Source organism: Capra hircus, chromosome 29 (genome assembly GCF_001704415.2).
Source record: "Capra hircus breed San Clemente chromosome 29, ASM170441v1, whole genome shotgun sequence".
NCBI classification, from domain to species: domain Eukaryota; kingdom Metazoa; phylum Chordata; class Mammalia; order Artiodactyla; family Bovidae; genus Capra; species Capra hircus.
This window is the reverse complement of record NC_030836.1, coordinates 48522547-48543800: the sequence shown is the minus strand read 5'-3', so window position 1 is coordinate 48543800 and position 21254 is coordinate 48522547. Positions and strand designations below refer to the sequence as shown.

The following is a 21254-nucleotide window of genomic DNA, read 5'->3' as shown; positions in this document are numbered from 1 at the left end:
ACTCCATTGTACTCAGGCTTAGAGGCACTCCCCCAGGGCAAGCCTTCAAGGACAGCCCTCTGCCCCTCTCCACCAGCAGGGTAACTGAAATGCCTCCGCCCCGGTCCCTCCCCAGCTGAGAAGCTCCCACCCAGCTTCAAGGCCACTCCCTCCAGCCTGGACACAGAACCAGCTGCCTCAAGCCCTTTGACAAGAGGCCAGAGCAGCGTTCTTCACACTTAACTGCGTGCACAGCAGGTCTTGCTCTTCTCGGCTCGTGCAGCAGCATTCGCGAGTAGAACAGGGCACGTGGCCCAGCAACAGGGAAATCTTTAGGGTTGTGGGGAGATGCTCTCACCTCGAGACACACAACCTGCAGACCGATGTGAGCCCAAGGACAGAGCGCAAGTTCTCTGGCCACAGAGGACAATCTCAAACACACTCCCTTCCATCCCCCCTCCTCCATAATGATGTGAGGTGTGTTTCCTCCACAGAAAGCCATTTCCTGAATTTTTCTTTCAAACAAGAAATCACTGAGGCTGCTTATACACTGGGAAGCAAGAAATAGGACTGTACTAGCCTTTCAGTTCATTCTGGCTCTCTTCTCTTTTTCTTTCCAGTTCTTTTCGGTCATAATTCAACCTTCGCAGGCACATAATTCCACACTGGAAACTGTTTCTGTTTCCAAGAGAAAAAGAAAAAATTTAGACCTAGCCACAGGCAAACGTCTCTCCGCCAACTAGTGAGCACGACGCAGCGCCCAACCTGTGAAAACTGTCGACCATTTTCAGCTGCCCGCGGAGGTCTTTCTTGGTCAGGTGGTCCAGCATCCGCGCGTCCACAAGGCACTCCATGAAATAGCTGCGGTACTGCGGGAGCCCCAGGCTGGGCAGCCACTCGTTGCCGATCCACTCATGGTTCATGTCCCCGTATGCGAGGGTCTGCTTTCAATAATTAAGGACGGTCAATTCAGGGGAAAAAAAACCCATGGAAGCAGTCACAAGGGCCATTTAAATCATCTTTAAAATGGATTTTTAACCAATTACATATTCTCAAAGGCTAAGCTAAAGACAACATTATTGCTCATAACTTCAAAATAATTTGGTCTTTTATTTGCTACCTTTTAAATTTGCTGGCAAAACTTTATACAAGAAATTATACCATTAAAAGTCTATGACTCATCTGTATTAATAAATTTAACCCATCTACCAAACCATGATAAAACGGTAACTGACTACACATTAATTTTCTGAAACAGCTTTTATATATGATAATAATATATCAACAAAGAATAGCCACGACTCATGAACAAGTTTGAAGGATCAACCTAACTCTACTCACTAAAAGTTATCTCTGGCTGGCTTTAATTTTATTTTCAACATTTTGTTTTCTAAATTTTTTTAGCAAAACATCTGCTAATTTCAAAGTCAGTTAAGTGAATTAAAAAACAGGTTTAAAAAAAAGAGACAAGGAAAACAATAACTAAATAGACTGAAAGAAGAAATAGACAAACCCACAGTAACAGGCAGGGACCTCAATCTTCCTCTGAATTACTCAATAACTGTTGAACAAGGAAGCCAAAACAGACCGCCAACCAAGGTCAGGAAGGATACAGAAGCCTTTAAACAATTCTCCAGGCAAGAATACTGGAGTGGGTGGCCACGTCCTTCTCCAGGGGATCTTCCCGACCCAGGGATCAAACCCTGGTCTCCCGCACTGCCATCTGGGCCACCAGAGAAGCCCTCTTAAACAGCACTGTCAACCACCTTGACCTAACTGACATTTTACAGAACTCTCCCTCCAACAGCAGCACGGTAACACTCTTTTCAAGGGCATATGGAACACTCTTCAAAAGACAGACAAATCTCTGCAGACTTACAGTGACAAAAATCATACAAACCATGTTTTCTGATCTCAACAGAATTAAGTTAGAAACTAAAAAACCCCTGGTATCCAGGAGTCTCCCAAACATCAGGAAATCAGCATATCTCTAAACAATTCATGTGTCAAAGAAGAAATCGCAAGCGAAATGGGAAATATTTTGAAGTGAGTAAAAGTGAATATACAGGATAAATCAGTACCTGGAGGGAACCTGATAACAGTAAATACTTACACAAATGAAGAGAGATTGTAAATCAATAATCTAAGACTCTGTCTTAAACAACTTACAGAAAAACAAATGAAATCCACAGCAAGCAGAAAGAAGAAAATGGAAGAGCAAAAATCGATGAAACAGAAAACAGAGAAACGAAAAAACTAGAATCAGGTTCTTCATAAATATCAATAAAAATGAATAAGCAGAGTGATCAGGAAAAAAAGAGAAGACATAAACTACCAATATCAAGAATGAAAGAGGGGACATCAGTACAGATCCTACGCACTGAAAGCACAGGGTAACAACTTTAGGCAACTTAGATAAAATGCCCTGCTGCTGCTGCTAAGTCGCTTCAGTCGTGTCCGACTCTGTGTGACCCCGTAGACGGCAGCCCACCAGGCTCCCCCATCTGTGGGATTCTCCAGGCAAGAACACTGGAGTGGGTTGCCATTTCCTTCTCCATAAAATACCCTACTTTCTTGAAAGACACAACCTATGACAGCCATGAACTAAGAAACGGATAACCTGAATCTATTAAAACTCGAATTTGTAGTTAGAAATCTTATCTATCCACACGTGCAAAATCTCGACGCTAAGTGGCTTTACTAGTGAATCCTAACAAGCGTTTATGAAGAAAATGCTCATTATACACAAACTATTCCAAAATAGTGAAGGAAAACACACCTAATTCATTCTGAGGCCAGAATTCTCTTGATACCCCAAACCAGACAAACATATTACAAGAATATCAATATCCCTCACAAGACACAGATGCAAAATTCCTTAATGACACAGCAGGAAATCAGTAATCAACTAAAAGTACAAGGTATCATGGCAAGCAGGGTTTATCCCAAGAACATAAGGTTGGGCCAACCTTTGAAAAAAATCAGTGAAATTCACCAAATCAATAGGCTGAAAATAAAAACCACAGTATCACCTCAAAAGATCCAGAAAAGGCATCTGAGAATATTCATCATTGATATACGGAAATCTTGGCAATCTAGGGACGGACGACAACTGCCTCAACCTCATAAACGCCATCTACAGAAAGGCAGAGCTGACTTCATATGGTGCTTTCTCCCGAAGACCAGGAGCAAAGCAAGGAGGTCTGCTCTCGTGGCTTCTATTCAGCTCTGTACTGAACTAGCCACTGCGACAAGACAAGAAACAAAGAAATCAAAATCACATGAACTGAAAAAGCAACACAACTCTGTTTGCTGATGACCTGAGGATTGACACGGAAAATGAATTGACAAAACAGTTTCAAGCATGAGAGTGAGTTCAGAAAAGTTGCAGGATTCGAGGTCGACATATAAAAATGCACTGTACTTCTAAATACTACAAATAAACCGGAAATTAAAATTGTGAAGACTACCCTTTACTATAATGTCATCAGAACCTATGAACTGCTCAGGGATGGGTCTAACGGAACACGTGCAAGGTCTTCACAGTGAAGATAAACACGTGACACGCATATGCACATGTGCCACAGAAGGCACGCGATGCTCTTCTGTCCAAGGAGACTAGGGCGCGTTCCGAGGAATTCTGAACATTACGGGATCCTCGGAAATAATACCTCTTGATACCACCATGTTCTGTCTCAAAAATATGGCCTCTAATCTACTATTTACACCAACAAAGCTAGAAGGAATCACTCAAACTCCAGCAAGAACTCTTGCGTTCTAATAGGAAAAAAAAAACTTTCTAACAGAAAATAGATTTCTATAAATAATCATGAGTGGAAATAAAACATGAAACATTTTTAGACATCATCACAATATCATGCGCTTTCACTCTTTCAATCGCAACTCTCATCTCATAAGCCTGACATTCATAGCATGAATATCTGGTATTATTTTCCTACTCGCTGATTATGTACTTTTAAATAGACACAAAATGCAAAGACATTTCTAAGCAGAGAATTCCATGGAAGCAGAAGCCTCCTTATTTTCGTTCACTCATTATATACTCTATTCACACTTCAGTGGTCGATAATATAAGTTCAGGGAGGGTCAGGCTCAGTCCCAGGGAGACCCACATCTCCTGGGCTGTCATCCCAGCCTGGGGGAAGAAAGCACATGGCAGGGCTCGCCAATGATCAGAGGACATTTGGGGCAGAAGAGACTCTGCAGGGCCTATTTCTCCACCACTGAAACGGTCACAAACACAAATCGGTTTTCTGAGCTCTGAACAAGGTGAGAGTGATGGTGTCTTGGACGCTGTCCAACCCAGCACCACCTGTGGGGAGCACAGTCCTGGGCAGACACCTGGAGATGCTACTGGCTAGATGAAAGCATCGAAAGCTCTGCCCACACCTTGATGTCTTCTTCCCGAGAGCCCGAGGCCGCCTCCAACCTCCCCTTGGCTCAGGAGCAGGCCCCTGTGCGCCAGCGCCGGGGAGATGCGCGCTGCACCCTCTGCCTGTGACGGCCGCACAGAAAGCGGCCCTTGCTTCCACCGAAGACCAAAACGTCCCAATTCTGGCGTCATTGGCGTGGCTCATCCTTGTTTGCATTTCCATTAAAAAGCAAACGCTCAGCTTAATTTATACGTCAGTTTAACTCCCATGATGCAGGCAAAGTTCTGCCTCTTAGTGTAAAATAAACTGATATTTAAGTAACTGTGAAATGCGCTCTTTTAAATTCACTGACGGTCATTACTGACTGGGTTAAATAATTAATGAGGACATTTATCTGGAGCAGTGGCACAGAATACCTAAGTCAAGGGGTGAGGGAGTTCACAGAATCACATTGTATCTACTTTCCTCTTCTGTTAAAAGTGATATAATTGACTTTACTTCAGAAGCCCAAATAGAGGGAAACAGGTGTTTCAACTGTCAACTTGTAGTCAGGAAAACTGATTCAGAATTCCTTTGCTTTTTTGGTTACACAGGTTATCTTTTCAGGGTCCATACACAGCACTGCCACTAGGGACCCCCTCAGGGAAACTCCCGCCCATACCTGGTAGACTTTGAATTGTAACGAGTCACAGAGCAATGTCACTGTTTTTAATCAAACTGTCTCAAAGCAAGGTTGCAAAACAGTTGTGACCGAGTTTTTGTTTTTGCGTTCAACTGGGGACCTAAAAATTCAACATGTACATTAAGCAGGAGTGGGCTCAGTTTCTGAGAATCCCATCAGCAGGAAGGACTCTGGAACACATAGGATTAGGACAGTCCACAGTCAATACCGACAGAGGCAGAGTCTCTATGGCAACTCTTGTGTTGGAAATTTATTAAAGCACGATTTTCTCATTAACTGATCTCGTAACTAGCCCTACCCGACTGGGGACTGAAACACATCACCCGAGTAGCTGCCGAAGCCATGGGGCTTTGCAGGAAAGAGCATGTGTCAAATAAAGTGATTTCTGTCCACGAGATTAACCACCAGAAGTGTTCAAAATTGTCCATGAGACGTACTCTTTAATCCCGCGCTTTGCTTTGGCTAATGCTTTCAAACCATTAACAGTATTCTGACTAAATCAAGATGCTGGAAACGTCACGAAAAATTACAAGCTCTCATCCTCCAGCTCTTTTTGTTGCTGTACATATAGTGAAGAATACGTTACAGAAAGTCTCCAACCTGAGCCCAGCTTCCCTCCTCATCCTCCTGATGTTACGTGGTTAGGGATGCAAAAGAACAGAACCATTAGTACTGGTGAGCGGGGGACACAAGCACATTCACACTGGGGGGGGCAGCCGCACTGGGAGAGACAGGGTCACAGAGGCAGAGCAGCAGGCAGGAGTCATGCAGAGGCCGCCACCCCACGTCTCGTGCAAAGAGCAGCGCCCCTCCCCGACGCCCCCGCCCGCACCAAGCGCCCCAGCAAGAGAACCCAGCCCCCAGGGCTCAACCTGGCCTCCCGGAAAGGAGGCCGGCAGCCAGCCCGTCCTACAGGGAGCAAGGCTCCCGAGTGAAACGCCCCAGGACACAAACAGCAGAAGACAAACTACGGCTCGTCCATACGTGTAACTGACACCTAGCAGAGATACTTATCCACAGCAACTGAACGTGGAGCGGCATTTCTGCTTCCACAAAAGGGCCGAGAACGGCGCCACCCTGACGCGGGCCGCGCGGGGAGGGAGACGAGCGCGGGGCCGGGACTGACCGTGTGTGGCGTGGCCGTGAGCGTCTCCATCTCCTCGTGCGTTAGCCAGACATTTCCTGTGGTCTAGGGGGCCCGTGGCCAGCCACGTCCAGGCAACGGCAGCAGTGACAGGGAGGAGAGGTGGCAGACCCGTGAGCCGGGGCGGGAGGCGCAGAGCCCGGCCCCACCGCCTGCAGCGGCCCCCAGAGAACACGCCAGGCCCGGCGCCTGCAAGGACGCCCCCAACACTGCATCCCAGCCACACGGAGAGGGGCCCCAGCGCTTCGCCTGCGTGCTGACCGCCTGAGCCAGGTGGGACTGCGAGAGAGCAGAGCACACTGTGCCCGTCTGAGCAGCGAGGGATTCTCAAGAAGCTACTCACACGACGTGTTTAAAAGGGCCTCACCCAGACAAAGCTCAGCAGCCAGCTTTGGGTTCTGGGGGGATGACCCTGAGCAGGCGCCCGCCAGGGACTGGCTCTCTCTCTGTCAGAAGAAGCTGCGGGGGGCCCAGCAACGGCACCCCATGGCATCACCGGCCGAGACAGCCGAGGCCCTGGGCGGGCTCCTGGGGGGCTGCTGTACCCCACCCCATGGGGGGCAGGCTCCTTACAGTGAGGCCATCACCCATTAAACTCAACTCCTAAGAAGTTCCCTTTACTGGGATACTTTATAGAACCTCCGGAGACCCTCAGCGCCTTTGTTTCTAAGAAGCTGCCTCTGGTGAACCCTCTGGGGCACAGAGCGTAGAGCAGATACGCGGAGCACACGCGCATCTGCGCAGGGTGAGCTCATCACCATCACGCTCACACTCAGAAACAAGGAAAACAGATGGACGAGAAAGCCTTCACACTGTCTGTGGAAACTAACCGTGAGCCTGAGTCAGGCTCCCCCTGCTCCTCAGGGCAGGTACATCTGGGAGGCCGCGTCTCCTCGCCAGGGCTCCTCTCCAGGGTGGACACACCGAGCGTGGGGACTGAGCTGTGTCCTGAGTCTGCACTCGAGAAACGAGGAGCTGGCCAGCCCTGATCTCCTGGCAACAATCCTTGTTTCCACCAGATTCGTTTTAACGTTTCCAACCAGGAGGGCCCTCTTACAGGATTTTCAAGGTCTTCCCACGTGGAGGAAACGTGGATGAGCATGATGCAACTTGGTGTGAACCAGCAGATTTACGGACTCTCAAAACCCTGAGAGCCCAGGGCCTGAAGCTCCCGGACAGGCCGGACAAGTCAGATGAGGGGTTAACAAGGCAGCCTGCAGGCTCAGGCTTTTCTCTTTCACTTTCTTGACATTTATATTTACATTTTTTAAAATACATTTTCAAAAACTTCCTTTTTTACAATTTCCACATCTTCAAAAACTCCCCTTTTTATGTTTTCAAAAACTCCCATTTCTCTATTACAAAGCCACTGCAGCCCAGCTGTTACAAAAACAATCCGTCTGAAGTATTCAATAATCCATCTTTTAACAACACGACTGCCGCAAATGAAAAGCTGTCGTGGTTCTGAATGACAGAACTTTAAGCTGGAACAGCGGACGTCTGTAGAGAGAACCCCGGGAGCGACACGGGAGGAGCGGGCATACCGTTCTGGACGTGGGCGGGGCGGAGGGGCTGGTCAGAGACATGATCTCCTGGATGGCCAGCCGCAGCTTCAGCCGGTGCAGCGGGTTGCTGATGCCGATCTCCCGCTGGATCTCCGTGTCCGACAGGGCAGACATGATGGCGCCGCTCTTCACATTGGCTCGGCAAGCAGCCACGTACCAGGCCGGCATCCCGACCCAGAGCTGGGGATGCGGGACACGGGGCGGGAGGTTATGCGCGGCTGCGGAGGGAGGGATGGACACACGCGGCCCAAGAGGGGGCGGGAGGTTATGCGCGGCTGCGGAGGGAGGGACGGACACACAGGGCCCAGGAGGGAGTCAGGGGTGGGGGACACGGGGTAGGAGGGGGCGGGGGCCACAGGGCGGGAGGTTATGTGTGGCTACAGAGGGAGGGACGGCCCAGGACGGGGTGCTGGTGGGGGCAGGGGGCGCTCACACACCTCCAGCCAGACCACAACAGTGGGCCCGTCCCACTGTGCGAAAGGCAAGCCTTGTCTCCGCGCTTCCTCGAGCAACTCGTGCCTGCAAGTAATGAGACATTCAAAATTCAAGAATCACCGCTACACACGGATATAAAACAAGTTAGCCTAAGTATTTATTCTCTTTATACACTTTTCAAAAGTGAAATAGTACGTATTTCATCATGTTCCTTTAATCTTCTAAACCATCTAATTAATGGCAGTTTGGACATATTACAAAGAACACCCGAGTCATCAGATGCTGAAGGAGTCCCTGCAATTCCCTACAGAATCCCCTCCTTCCAGGATGAAAGAGTTATTGCCAAGCTTAAAGAATTCAGGAGTCTGCACAACCAAGGTAGGGTAGTCAAGGAAAAACACATCCACTCTTCCCTCTCTGAACAGTGAGGGCAGATTTGCAGAAGAGGCAACCACACCAGGGTCTGAGCAGAGGAGCCTGTTTCTGAGAGAGCTTCAGGGACGCACAGCATTTCCAACAGACACACGAAGAGCAACGCAGACTTTCAACACAGGACACTCTAACACAGCAAGCAAGGAAAGGGCTGGATGGGGGCTGCTTCTATCCTACACTGCTGTTCAGCTAATTAGCTCTGTGCTAAATTAAGCAATGGTTATTCTTTTTTGACTATGCTTGGCTTGTGGGACCCTAGTTCTCCAACCAGGGATCAAACCCCAGGCCCCCTGCAGGGAAGTGCAGAGTCCTAGCTACTGGACTGCTAGGGAATCCCCTAAAGCCACACAGTGGCTTTTCAATCACTCAAATAACATCAGACTTCACTTAAGGCTATGAAATTTATGTATGGTTAAAGCTCGAAATGTTTCACATAAAATTTCAAGTAACTGCTCCTTTAAGTCAACTTTAGGTTTCCTAGAAGAGTAAATATTCTATTTTCTAGGAATAATTATACCAGAAAACACAACATGTATCTTAATAACTCAAAAAGTGAAAGTGAAAGTGAATTCACTCAGTCGTGTCCGACTTTTTGGGACGCCATGGACTGTAGCCTAGCAGGCTCCTCTGTCCATGGAATTTTCCAGGCAAGAGTACTGGAGTGGGTTACCATTTCCTTCTCCATTGACCCAGGGACCAAACCAAGGTTTCCCGCATTGCAGGCAGACACTTTACCGTCTGAGCTACCAGGAAAGCCCCTTAATAGCTCAAGGAGAGTTTTCAAAAAAGGCAAACTTTTAAATTCCCGTATCCCAGAGGAACGAGACATGTACCACGTGCCAGGAGCTTGTGTCCCAACCACAACCACCATCCAGAAGCAAACGGAAGACTCGCCTGGCATCTGCTGGGGTTTGTGTCCTTCCTCGGTTATAAGATATTGCATCACTCTGCTGCCACTGGCTCACTCTCAGCTGAAACCTCGCTTTACAGAGACGGCCTGGGAGACGAGCTTGAGAGGCTGCCTGCTCTGCAGAACGCTGCGACGACCTTACTCGGGCCGCACGGTGGGGCTACTGAGCTGGGACCTCCTCTGCCCCCTCAAGGATCAAATTTGAGACCCCAAGTGCAATTCATTAAAACGCGTTCTCTAGCAGTACACTTTAAGAACATAAGAGATACCAAGGGAACATTTCATGCAAAGATGGGCTCAATAAAGGACAGAAATGGTAGGGACCTAACAGAAGCAGAAGATATTAAGAAGAGGTGGCAAGAATACACGGAAGAACTGTACAAAAAAGATCTTCACGACCCAGATAATCATGATGATGTGATCACTAATCTAGAGCCAGACATCTTGGAATGTGAAGTCAAGTGGGCCTTAGAAAGCATCACTACGAACAAAGCTAGTGGAGGTGATGGAATTCCAGTTGAGCTGTTTCAAATCCTGAAAGATGATGCTATGAGAATGCTGCACTCAATATGCCAGCAAATTGGGAAAACTCAGCAGTGGCCACAGGACTGGAAAAGGTCAGTTTTCACTCTAATTCCCAAGAAAGGCAACGCCAGAGAATGCTCAAACTACCGCACAATTGCACTCATCTCACATGCTAGTAAAGTAATGCTCAAAATTCTCCAAGCCAGGCTTTAGCAATATGTGAACCATGAACTCCCTGATGTTCAAGCTGGTTTTAGAAAAGGCAGAGGAACCAGAGATCAAATTGCCAACATCCGCTGGATCTTGGAAAAAGCAAGAGAGTTCCAGAAAAACATCTATTTCTGCTTTATTGACTATGCCAAAGCCTTTGACTGTATGGATCACAATAAACTGTGGAAAATTCTGAAAGAGATGGGAATACCAGACCACCTGACCTGCCTCTTGAGAAATCTGTATGCAGGTCAGGAAGCAACAGTTAGAACTGGACATGGAACAACAGACTGGTTCCAGATAGTAAAAGGAGTACGTCAAGGCTGTATATTGTCACCCTACTTATGTAACTTCTATGCAGAGTACATCATGAGAAACACTGGACTGGAAGAAACACAAGCTGGAATCAAGATTCCCGGGAGAAATATCAATAACCTCAGATATGCAGATGAAACCACCCTTATGGCAGAAAGTGAAGAGGAGCTAAAAAGCCTCTTGATGAAAGTGAAAGAGGAGAGTGAAAAAGTTGGCTTAAAGCTCAACATTCAGAAAACAAAGATCATGGCATCCGGTCCCATCACTTCATGGGAAATAGATGGGGCAACAGTGGAAACAGTGTCAGACTTTATTTTCTTGGGCTCCAAAATCACATCAGATGGTGACTGCAGCCATGAAATTAAATGACGCTTACTCCTTGGAAGAAAAGTTATGACCAACCTAGATAGCATATTCAAAAGCAGAGACATTACTTTGTCGACTAAGGTCCGTCTAGTCAAGGCTATGGTTTTTCCTGCGGTCTTGTATGGATGTGAGAGTTGGACTGTGAAGAAGGCTGAGCGCTGAAGAATTGATGCTTTTGAACTGTGGTGTTGGAGAAGACTCTTGAGAGTCCCTTGGACTGCAAGGAGATCAAATCAGTCCATTCTGAAGGAGATCAACCCTGGGATTTCTTTGGAAGGAATGATGCTAAAGCTGAAGCTCCAGTACTTTGGCCACCTCATGCGAAGAGTTGACTCATTGGAAAAGACTCTGATGCTGGGAGGGATTGGGGGCAGGAGGAGAAGGGGACGACAGAGGATGAGATGGTTGGATGGCATCACTGACTCGATGGACCCGAGTCTGAGTGAACTCCGGGAGATGGTGATGGACAGGGAGGCCTGGCATGCTGCGATTCATGGGGTCACAAAGAGTCGGACACGACTGAGAGACTGGACTGAGCTGAGCTGAGAGTACACTGCCATGCCACGCATCCTCGCCTTAAGGTTAGAGTCACAGGAGAGACATGTGGACATACGGCGAATTCTCCGGGGAACAGACACGCCCGAGAGAAAGCCACGCCATCTGCGGATGACAACGGGCACTTTGAAGCAGGACATGAACACCACGGTCAACCTGTCTTTCCTAACAAGACGGCCGTCTGAGCTTCTGCTCATCAAACGCTACACATGTGGCACCACCTGGACCACAGGTTTGGCCTTGTTTCCTGAGCCTGACCGTGCGCCCAGCCCAGCGCCTCTTCTGAAGGATCACTGGGCTCCCCTTCGCCAACACCGCTCCAGGCCCCACTCCTGCAGTGCTGCGCAGCTCAGAGCCTGGAGCTGGGGCGAGCCCTGTGGAGAGGTTTCGGGACACACACAGCTCACCAAACCTGCTGACTCGGCTTCCCCTGCGAGCTGGCGCACGACAGCGTCCACCAGGGGGAAGAGGCAAGACAGCATTCAGAGCAGGAGGTATGTGATGCCTGAGGGGGAGTCCCCGCACGCCCAGGACTCTGTGGTGACCCACAGGGTCGTGCATGGTCCCAGCAGCCGTAGCCTCCACTCCTCGGAGCACGTCCTGCGCCTGCTGCGCCCGCCGTGCTCTCTGGGAGTTTCCACAGAACGTGAAAATGTGAGACGCACCGACCCTCAAAAACCCTCTGAAAGTGGATGCACTGGCTGCGTAAATTCAGCAAGTAAAAGAATACCTGTGAGACAAACAGGGCTCAACAGAAACAAAATAGCTTTGAGAAACAAACTGATTCTCACATCTATAATGCTATAAATGTTAAACTATATTCAAATGATATTTTTTCTGGAAAACTGAAATACTTTTCCCCATTTATAGATAAGGCATTTTCCCTGAAGTCAGTGTTGTCTCTGGTTGACTGATGGAACTGAGATTACTCACTGTGGCCAGAAGAGTCTTTGTACTTCAAATTGTTCTCTATGAAGCCACCAGAACATCCTAGAACATCCATGCCACGCGTGACAACAGAGCAAAGGACAACCCACTTGCACACACATGCACACGCACACACACACACAGAGTTAGATGTTCACCGTGACACCCAGCTCCAGGGAAACCTGCCTACCAGACAACACGCGTGTGCACACACACACACACACACACACACAGACTTAGATGTTCACCATAACACCCAGCTCCAGGGAACCTGCCTACCAGACAACACACGCGTGCACACACACACACACACACACACCACCATGACACCCAGCTCCATGGAAACCTGCCTACCAGACAACACACAACACACACACACACACACACACACACACACACAGAGACACACACACAGAGACACACTCCTACCCCACGCGTAACTGAATCACATGCTGGGGAAGATAACCCAGCAGAGCTCTCTGCTCATAGAGTCGAGGGCTCGAGCATACCTCCTGAGAACGATAAGCTAAGCGCATGAAACAGTGACACGTTCTGGCCAACTGACACGACTCTGCATCGCATCTGAAATACAAATGCTGGGGAGCAGCGAGGTGGGAGGACCAGAGGGCCACAAGCTCAGTGTCCTTGTGATAGTTAAACACGAGGATGTGAAAAAAAACATATCAGCAAATTCCAGAGGACAAATTTTTGTCATGTGGTCCCAGGAGACAAAAGGCCTAGTTTGCATATTAAGTTTCAAAAAACCAAGTGGCAATGACCCCAAGTTATTTTAAAACATTTTTATGCAGTTTAGACACAGCAACATTCATGTCAGACTTTGCTGTTAAGTGGCTTCCTCAAATTCCCACATACAGAAACCAAAGACTGAGCACCCCTCCTACGGTGTTGTGAGCAACCAGAGACGCTGCACTCAGAACTGCACCGACGCTACTTCAGGCAAGGACACTGGGGTTTCCGAGAAGAGAGCTAACAGGAGGCACATTTCACAAAAGAAAACTAACAGGCGACCCCAGGGCTAACGGCAAACTGGCCTCTGGTGGAGGGGTCCCGGGGCTCCAGGCTGGCCCGGGCTCCAGGCCGGGGCTGCTTCTCAAGGTGCCCAATGGCAGCCAGACGGCCCTCCCCGCTGTCAGATGACCAGAGCCCACGCAGCGTCCCCATCTCGAGGCCCAGGACTTACCATCACCTCCCGACACACAGGTTCACTGGCACCCGAGGCTACAAGGCGGTCAGGCCTCTCGCTCACCTGTCAGCTCACTGGGACAGGCTCTGTCGCCTCCTGAGCTCTGGTCAGGGAGGTGTCGCCCAACACACAACCTGTGCTGGACCAGAATATAGTCTGCACCCCGAGACTCGAGCTCACGCGACGCCCCTGCCCGACGCGGGGACACCGCCGTGCCCGGCTCCTTTGCAGGAAGCTCTCCCCCGCTGCCTCCTTCAGAATCATGACAGCTCAGAATCCAAACTCAGTAAGACCACAAAGCAGTCTATTTAGGGTAAAGATACAGAACCTAGCAGAGGGGAGAAAAAGGGGCAGTACAGTGACTGCTTCCTGTCGGCCTGCTGGCGTGAGGAGCAGCCGAGAGCCGGCAACAAGTCCCCGCCGGGCCGCCCTCGCCCCCAGCCACGGGCACCCGTGAGAGCTGGTGACAAGTCCCCTGCCCACAGCCATGGGCACCCCTGAGAGCCGGCGACGAGTCCCCGCCGGGCCGCCCTCACCCCCAGCCACGGGCACCCCTGAGAGCCGGCGACGAGTCCCCGCCGGGCCGCCCTCGCCCCCAGCCATGGGCACTCGTGAGAGATGGTGACGAGTCCCCGCCGGGCAGCCCTCGCCCCCAGCCACGGGCACCCCTGGGAGCTGGCGACGAGTCCCCACTGAGCAGCCCTCGCCCCCAGCCACGGGCACCCCTGGGAGCTGGTGACGAGTCCCCTGCCCACAGCCATGGGCACCCCTGAGAGCCGGCGACGAGTCCCCGCCGGGCCGCCCTCGCCCCCAGCCATGGGCACCCGTGAGAGCTGGTGACGAGTCCCCTGCCCACAGCCATGGGCACCCCTGAGAGCCGGCGACGAGTCCCCGCTGAGCAGCCCTCGCCCCCAGCCACGGGCACCCCTGGGAGCTGGCGACGAGTCCCCGCTGAGCAGCCCTCGCCCCCAGCCACGGGCACCCCTGGGAGCTGGCGACGAGTCCCCGCTGAGCAGCCCTCGCCCCCAGCCATGGGCACGCCGAGAGCCAGCGATGAGTCCCCGCTGGGCTGCCCTCACTCCCAGCCACGGGCACCCCACGCGCCAGGGGCCGGCACTGTTTGAGGCGCCTCATCACCTCTACGCAGATGTATCTGCAAAGCAGATGCTCGTAAAGGCCCTTGAGGGAGGCACTACGAGGACACTGAGGCGCAAGGAAGCTGAGCTTCCCCACGGCCCAGAGCTCACTTGTGCGGAGCCAGGATTCAGGCGGGACCCACGACCCGTCCCCGTCAGACAACCTCCCGAAGCCCACAGGCGAGTCCTTCCCGAATCCCAGATGCTCTAGGTCCTCCAAAAAGTGCAGTTTCAGGAAGGCTTTGGGTTCAGCATTCAGAAGAGAATACACACCCAGAGCAGGATGCCACGTTCATCAGTAAACAGTTCAAAATGAGGAACAACTGGAAACTGCTCAGTGAGGTCGACAAGAAACAAAAAGCTTACTTTTTCTGAAGCTTCCGATTTTTTTCAGCTTGTCCTCCCAATTTGCTGAGTCCAAGGGCATCCTGAGATGAGTTTTCTGTCTCTGAAATACCAGCTACAAAGAAGCAGAATGGTCGAGACATTAAGAGGAAATCAGCATGGCCAAGGCAGGTGTTTCTGTGACCAGCTGGAGGAGAGCGAAGGGAGCTCTGGACTTTCTGACCGGATGACACCACAGGAGAAAGAGCTCCAGGACGGCAGGCTCCGCCGCCGGGAGACCCTGAATGACGGGGGGCGGCCAGACCCACCACGAAGACAGACAACTCCTCCGCTCCTGCTCCCAGGAGGACGCCCAGCGTGCGTGACAGAAGCCTCATGGGGACGGGGTCGGGGGCCTCGCGGAAGGGACGCGCTGCAGCCCTCCCCTCTCCGCGGTGAAGCACCCACCGGGCCCCAAAGCCTCCTTGCCGGGGTGTCCGGGCCGGCCCTTCTCCTTCTTGCCAAACAAGCGGCCGATGGAGGACTTGATGCCCTTCTTCTTCGGGGCTTTGTGCAGCGAGTCCTGGCTGCTGTTGCTGCTGCTTGGGTTGCTCACGGGGCCGTCCTGAGAGCCTGTCGAGCTTCGGGGAGAGAGAAGGCCCATTAACCGGCGCCCTCGTGCACACACACACACCCCTCCACACAAGCTACTGAGGGAACCGGCCTCCCAGCCACACCTGCGCCCCAACCTCGCAGCAGACAGTGGAGTCTGCTTCACCAACGACACTCCACACGAGCAACGCAGGCTCCCGGCCACAGACAACCGCCCCGGGAAGCTGAGACTGCCTGACTCGAGCTCTCCCCCGAGGAGGCCTCGACTCGAGACCCGCTGGGGCAGAGGGCGCCCTGACCCTCCCTCAGGGTCACTGCTCGGCGGGTGACGAGGCTCCTGGAGAAGGTGAATGACCCCTGCCTCCCGTAGGGTGACCAGGAGCTCAGCAGGTGGTGGTCTGAATGCAGACAGTGTGGGTCACAGGGGTGACAGGCTCCTAAGAGGAGAGCCTTGAGGGAAAGACCACATCTGAGAGGCATGGAGCCGTCACCGCCAAGAATGCACCCCGGGCCGGGCAGACCTCTGGCAAGAGCAGGAAGAAAGCTCCCCCAGGAGTCAATCCGTAGAGACGGAGGTTTTCTAAAATCACTGAGGCCACTGAGCTCCTCTCCCCCGGCACCTGAAGTTCACTACAAACAGGCGCTGAACCCAGTGGGGTGCCTTTAAAACCAGCCTTCCAGCCCTTTCAGGATGAGCGGCGCGGGGCTCCTGACCGCCGACGCACGCGTAGGCCGCTTACTTGCGGGCGTCCCTGATGTCCTCGTGGCTGGCTGCGTGCAGCGCCCCCGGGTGCAGCCGGTCCAGCCGAAGGGACCGTGGCGAGGCGGGGGGCGAGGTTTCACATTTGATGGTGGTCTTGTCATCTCGTACCTCCTCCCGGGAAGCTGGCAGCTGAGGGAGTGAGGTAAGTGTAAAACTGGGTAACAATGGACTGTGTCGAAAAAGGCAATCACACAGGCTTTCACATATAACCAGAAACTCATTTGAAAATCTATTAGATATGCTTCCTGCCAAGTACAAAAAAAAAGCCTTGTTCTAGCTTAATACCATCTTAAAGGACCGTGTTGTTCAAGGGAAGTGGGGCCGCGGGGCAGCAGGAGCCCGCAACTGAGAGCAGAGGCCCCGGATGGGAGCCTCCCTGGAATCCAGCGAGCGGGCGGCCCCGCGGGCAGGACAGCAGAGCCACGCGGTGCCACGAGCCCTGCCCGGCATGGACTGCCTGCCCGGCATGACCGCCCTGATGAAGAGGACCGTGCGCACTGCCAGGTGCAGCTCGGAAGGACCACTGGCAAGAGTAAGCCGCCTCTCAACAAGGCCATCCCGACCTTTCTGTTTGAGGGAGGAAAGGAAACGGCTGGGACCACCCCCCAAGATCATCTTGAGTGATGCTGCGGGTTACCCACGACAAGAAGTGAAACAAAGAAAAGGTGTCTAACTCCTCCAAGCGAACACCATGTGCCGGCTTGTGTTCCTCGGTGACAGACAGCCTGGGGGCTGCCCACTCGAGTGCTCACATGCAGTCCGAGCGTAATTTGCTCACTGGTTTACATAAAGCACCCCTGCTGCTGCTGCTAAGTCGCTTCAGCCGTGTCCGACTCTGTGCGACCCCAGAGATGGCAGCCCACCAGGCTCCCCCGTCCCGGGATTCTCCAGGCAAGAACACTGGAGTGGGCTACCATTTCTTCCTCCAATGCATGAAAGCGAAAAGTGAACGTGAAGTCGCTCAGTTGTGTCCGACTCTTAGCGACCCCATGGACTGCAGCCCACCAGGCTCCTCCGCCCGTGGGATTTTCCAGGCAAGAGCACTCGAGTGGGGTGCCACTGCCTTCTCTGAAAGCACCGCTAGGTCTCACTAAGAGATGATCTTGTATCGACCTAGGGGGTGGGATGGGGAGGGAGATGGGTTCAGAAGGGCGGGTGAATGTGTGCCTTGCGGCTGATTCACGTTGAGGTTTGACAGAAAAGAACAAAATGCTGTGAAGCAATTATCCTTCAATTAAAAAATAAACTAATAATAAAAAAAAAAAAGACACTCTCTCCTGGACTCCCAGCTTCTCCGCTGGTCCCGGGTGTGGGGACAGGAAAGACGGTGGTGGCAACATTGTGGGGGACAGATGGACCCGCAGGCTCCAGACAGGTCTCATCGACGCACCTGGGTGTGTGGCTAAGCCAGGGGAGGTTTTAGCAGACACGCATGGCAAGCATTAAAGACAACGAGTGCGCTGTTGTAAGCAACTAACCTGTGCCTTTTTAGTGGGGTTCTGTAAAGAATACTGACCCAGTGCAGCCCCACAGGAGCTTGGTGACAACAGAGTGACTGAGTGTGAAATCCTGCTGAACTCGTTTAACAGCAGCTGGATACGCTGGGCACCCTCCTCTGATCTCTAACAACAGCCCTCAGACGACAGAAGGCCACAAAGGCTAGAAATTATCCATGAGGAACTGAACAGGGATCAATCTCAAATTCAAGTTAAAATAAACATTTATAAAAGCCAGAAAACAACAGAGAACAGAGCAGCGAGGTGACACACCTGGGCTGACTATGGACTCGATGCGGACAGACACCTGCCTCAGAGTCGGGCCCACGGCCAGCGCTTCCCCCGGCCTCCTCCTGAGGAAGGCCCCTGGGTCTCAGCCTGGCCACCCTCCCCCAGGATGGGAGCCACCCCACTGGTGCCCACGTGGCCTCACTAACAGGAGGGCAAAGCAGGCCACAGAGTGGGCGAGCGGCACACCCAGGTCACCAACCCCAGGGGGATGGCGCTGCTCTGCTGTGCTCAGCAGAAGGGCTCCTGGGCACTGAGCTGCCTGAACTGGAGCACGGCCGCCCGAGTCCTGTGGGAAGGCCCAGGAGTGCTCCGTCAGCGGGCTTCGAGTGGGAGAGGGACAAGGAAGGCCAGCCCTTGGGGCACTGGACTCCCAACAACTGGGGCTCATCTAAGCGACCTGAGGGGAGAGGCCCTGAGCTCCCCCACCATGCTCCCTCCATCAGGGATGCCGTGATGGACATGAGGGCATCACGGAGGAAAGCAGGTGGACAGCACCACGGTTCAGTGTCCAGGCTCTGATCAGACCAGTCCACACTGCACTGCTGGGTGTGCGAGCCTGGGCAGGGTGCCCAGCCTCTCTGCCTCAGGGTCCATGTCTGCGGAATGGGGATAGCAGCAGCCTGGACCTCGCCCGGGTGTCTGCGGGATTAGATGACAGGCTCGGAAAGCAATCGACACGGTGCCTGGCGCAGTCTCCTGCACACTGCTACCCACCGTGATTAAATTCGCTTCCCCCAAATCTAACATCTATGGCTCTGAGTCAGTCATTTCTTCTAAAAACACTAAGCGGAAATCCCATGGTGGTCCAGAGGTTGAGACTGGGCACCTTCGCTGCCAGGACACCAGTATGATCCCTGTTTGGGGAACTAGGATCTCATAAGCTGTGTGGCATGGCCAAAAACAATAAGTAAATAAAAATTTAAAAATAATAAATAACACTGTGTCTATTATAAACAAGCATGAGATGATCAGAAGGCAAACAGGCGGGAGAAAGGCCAACTGCTGCAACTGCCCCAGCGAAGGGCCTATTCCCAACAGAGCCACCAGCACAACTGCAGCGGTGGGGGAGGGTGAGTCTCAGCACTCCCATTAAAACATCAACCATTCACCAGGACATAACCACACAGTGTTCATGCACGTTAAACGATAGGGACTCTAACGCTCCACAGAGAAACGGAGGCCTGCTAAATTACCAAATGGTTTACCTTTCGGCGATGCTTCCTTAAATCACTAGGCTGACAGATGCATGCAAAGAAATGAAGAGAAACCAGATTTACTGCGACTTTGAAGCTGAAAATTTAAGAATCAATATAGGCAGATACAGTAAAGCAAAAATGACGGCAAACATGTAAGTAACATTAAGATTTAGAGAGCGTGTGACTGGAAACAGAACATTTTTTTGACACACAGAAGTTAAATAAGCTTTTCAAGGTTTACTAGAGAAACACTATAAATTATTACTCAGGAAGATACAATTCTATTACAACATCATGATTCATTAAAGCGCAGCATTCTGTACCACAAAGGGCCTTAACAGTGGTCTATGCTCAGCCAAACTTCTCTATAACTTAGTTTCTCTTAATAAAAAACATGTTATACTTTAAAATAGTAATTTAACTGATGAGGAAGTTACCATAATACCTATTTTAACACTGAACAAATCTAACCACCTATTGGACATTAATGTAAAATCCTTACCTAGAATTTGATTTAAAACTTCTCAAAATAAATTTATTAAAGCAGGTACCCTGTGAAAATATGTAAGAATGAAAGCTAGCATAATAGCAGGTGGAGTCTTTACATTTTATGAACCATAGAAGATACTTTTTAAAACAGTCCAGAAGACACATTAACCGTGCAAAAGCTGATGAGATTTACAGTCTTATATACAAACACCAACACTGAAAGGACATTGAGCAAAAGTCCATTAATGCTACGCTTAAAGGATCGTGTCTTTATGCGAGCATACTCTCATTTATGAGTCACACAGGTTACGTAGTGTACGATGCATCTACATTATGGTTATAACTGCAGTGATACACTGGTTCAAACTTACTGCTACGGGGGAGAAACACTGTCTAGTGGGACATGAAGACAAAGCGGAAACCCCACTAAGGGGACACACGCTGTGAATGAACCATGGCGCTGCCTGAGCAGAGCAAGCCGGGGGGACGGGGAGGGAGATGGGCGGGTAACTACAGACTCGGGGGCGAGGAGGGTGGGAGGCTGGGGTCTGGACTGACGACGACTCAGCAGAAACAGGGTGAGACAGGAAATCAAAACCAACGATGAGAGCAGACACACCGCCAGAGAACTCCAACAGCGAGGAAAACACACAGAACTGCTCTTTTACAAACACTCAGAAAGAAACCAAGCATGAGCCACAGCGAAACTATCAAAGAATTTTAAATATCAACTAATTAGCCAGCGATGCAAGTTATAACTACAGTGTGTCAAAAGACCACAAAATGGACTAGTTGCCACTTCACAGGCCGATAAAATGATTCACGGTTAGTTTAATTGCACGCTGGCTAACAGTGCAGCTAAAATGAAATGGGTGGTAACAGAAAAGAGTGATAATACAACTGCAGTTAAGGCAGAGTGTTATAAACATGATTTCATGGGGTAAACAGCAGCACACTCGGAAAGCCTAAGCTAAACACGCAAGAAAGCCGGAATAGAGACGCACACTCTGCCACCAAGAGCCCTAGGTCGTCATCCTGTTTTTAGACTCGGAAAAGTGAGGCAGCCCGACGTCTCCCCTGGGGCCCTGGGGCACCGGGCTCGTAACCTGGTTTCACACGCAGAGCTGGCCTGAGCGTGCGGCCAGGTCCATCAGCAAGCAGACCAGTGCAGATCCTCGGTTTTGTTCCCACCACATGCCCTGCACCCTGCAGCCAGGCAGCCCCAATGGAAAATACGCTGCACAGCTCTCCCACACCATGAGAGCTGCCTATGGTTACTTTCACGAAGCTGCCTGCTCCCTGAG

General features: G+C 51.1%; 1 protein-coding gene across 6 annotated transcripts in view; it reads right to left on the bottom strand.

Moving 5' to 3' along the window:
• The window catches only part of PPFIA1 (PTPRF interacting protein alpha 1), a 79790-nt gene that overhangs the window by 7630 nt on the left and 50906 nt on the right, over window positions 1-21254 (bottom strand). For 2 of the 6 annotated variants that reach the window (XM_018043243.1, XM_018043246.1), the window contains exons 17-26: window positions 19471-19500; window positions 16456-16607; window positions 15572-15744; window positions 15146-15239; window positions 8202-8283; window positions 7744-7944; window positions 6182-6244; window positions 5656-5682; window positions 745-920; window positions 560-657 (exon numbers count right to left, since the gene is read on the bottom strand). In XM_018043243.1, coding sequence (XP_017898732.1) covers window positions 560-657; window positions 745-920; window positions 5656-5682; window positions 6182-6244; window positions 7744-7944; window positions 8202-8283; window positions 15146-15239; window positions 15572-15744; window positions 16456-16607; window positions 19471-19500 — 1096 coding nt within the window. The remainder of the gene's footprint in view (window positions 1-559; window positions 658-744; window positions 921-5655; window positions 5683-6181; window positions 6245-7743; window positions 7945-8201; window positions 8284-15145; window positions 15240-15571; window positions 15745-16455; window positions 16608-19470; window positions 19501-21254) is intronic. The other 4 variants (XM_018043244.1, XM_018043245.1, XM_018043247.1 and 1 more) reach the window with 4 other exon arrangements.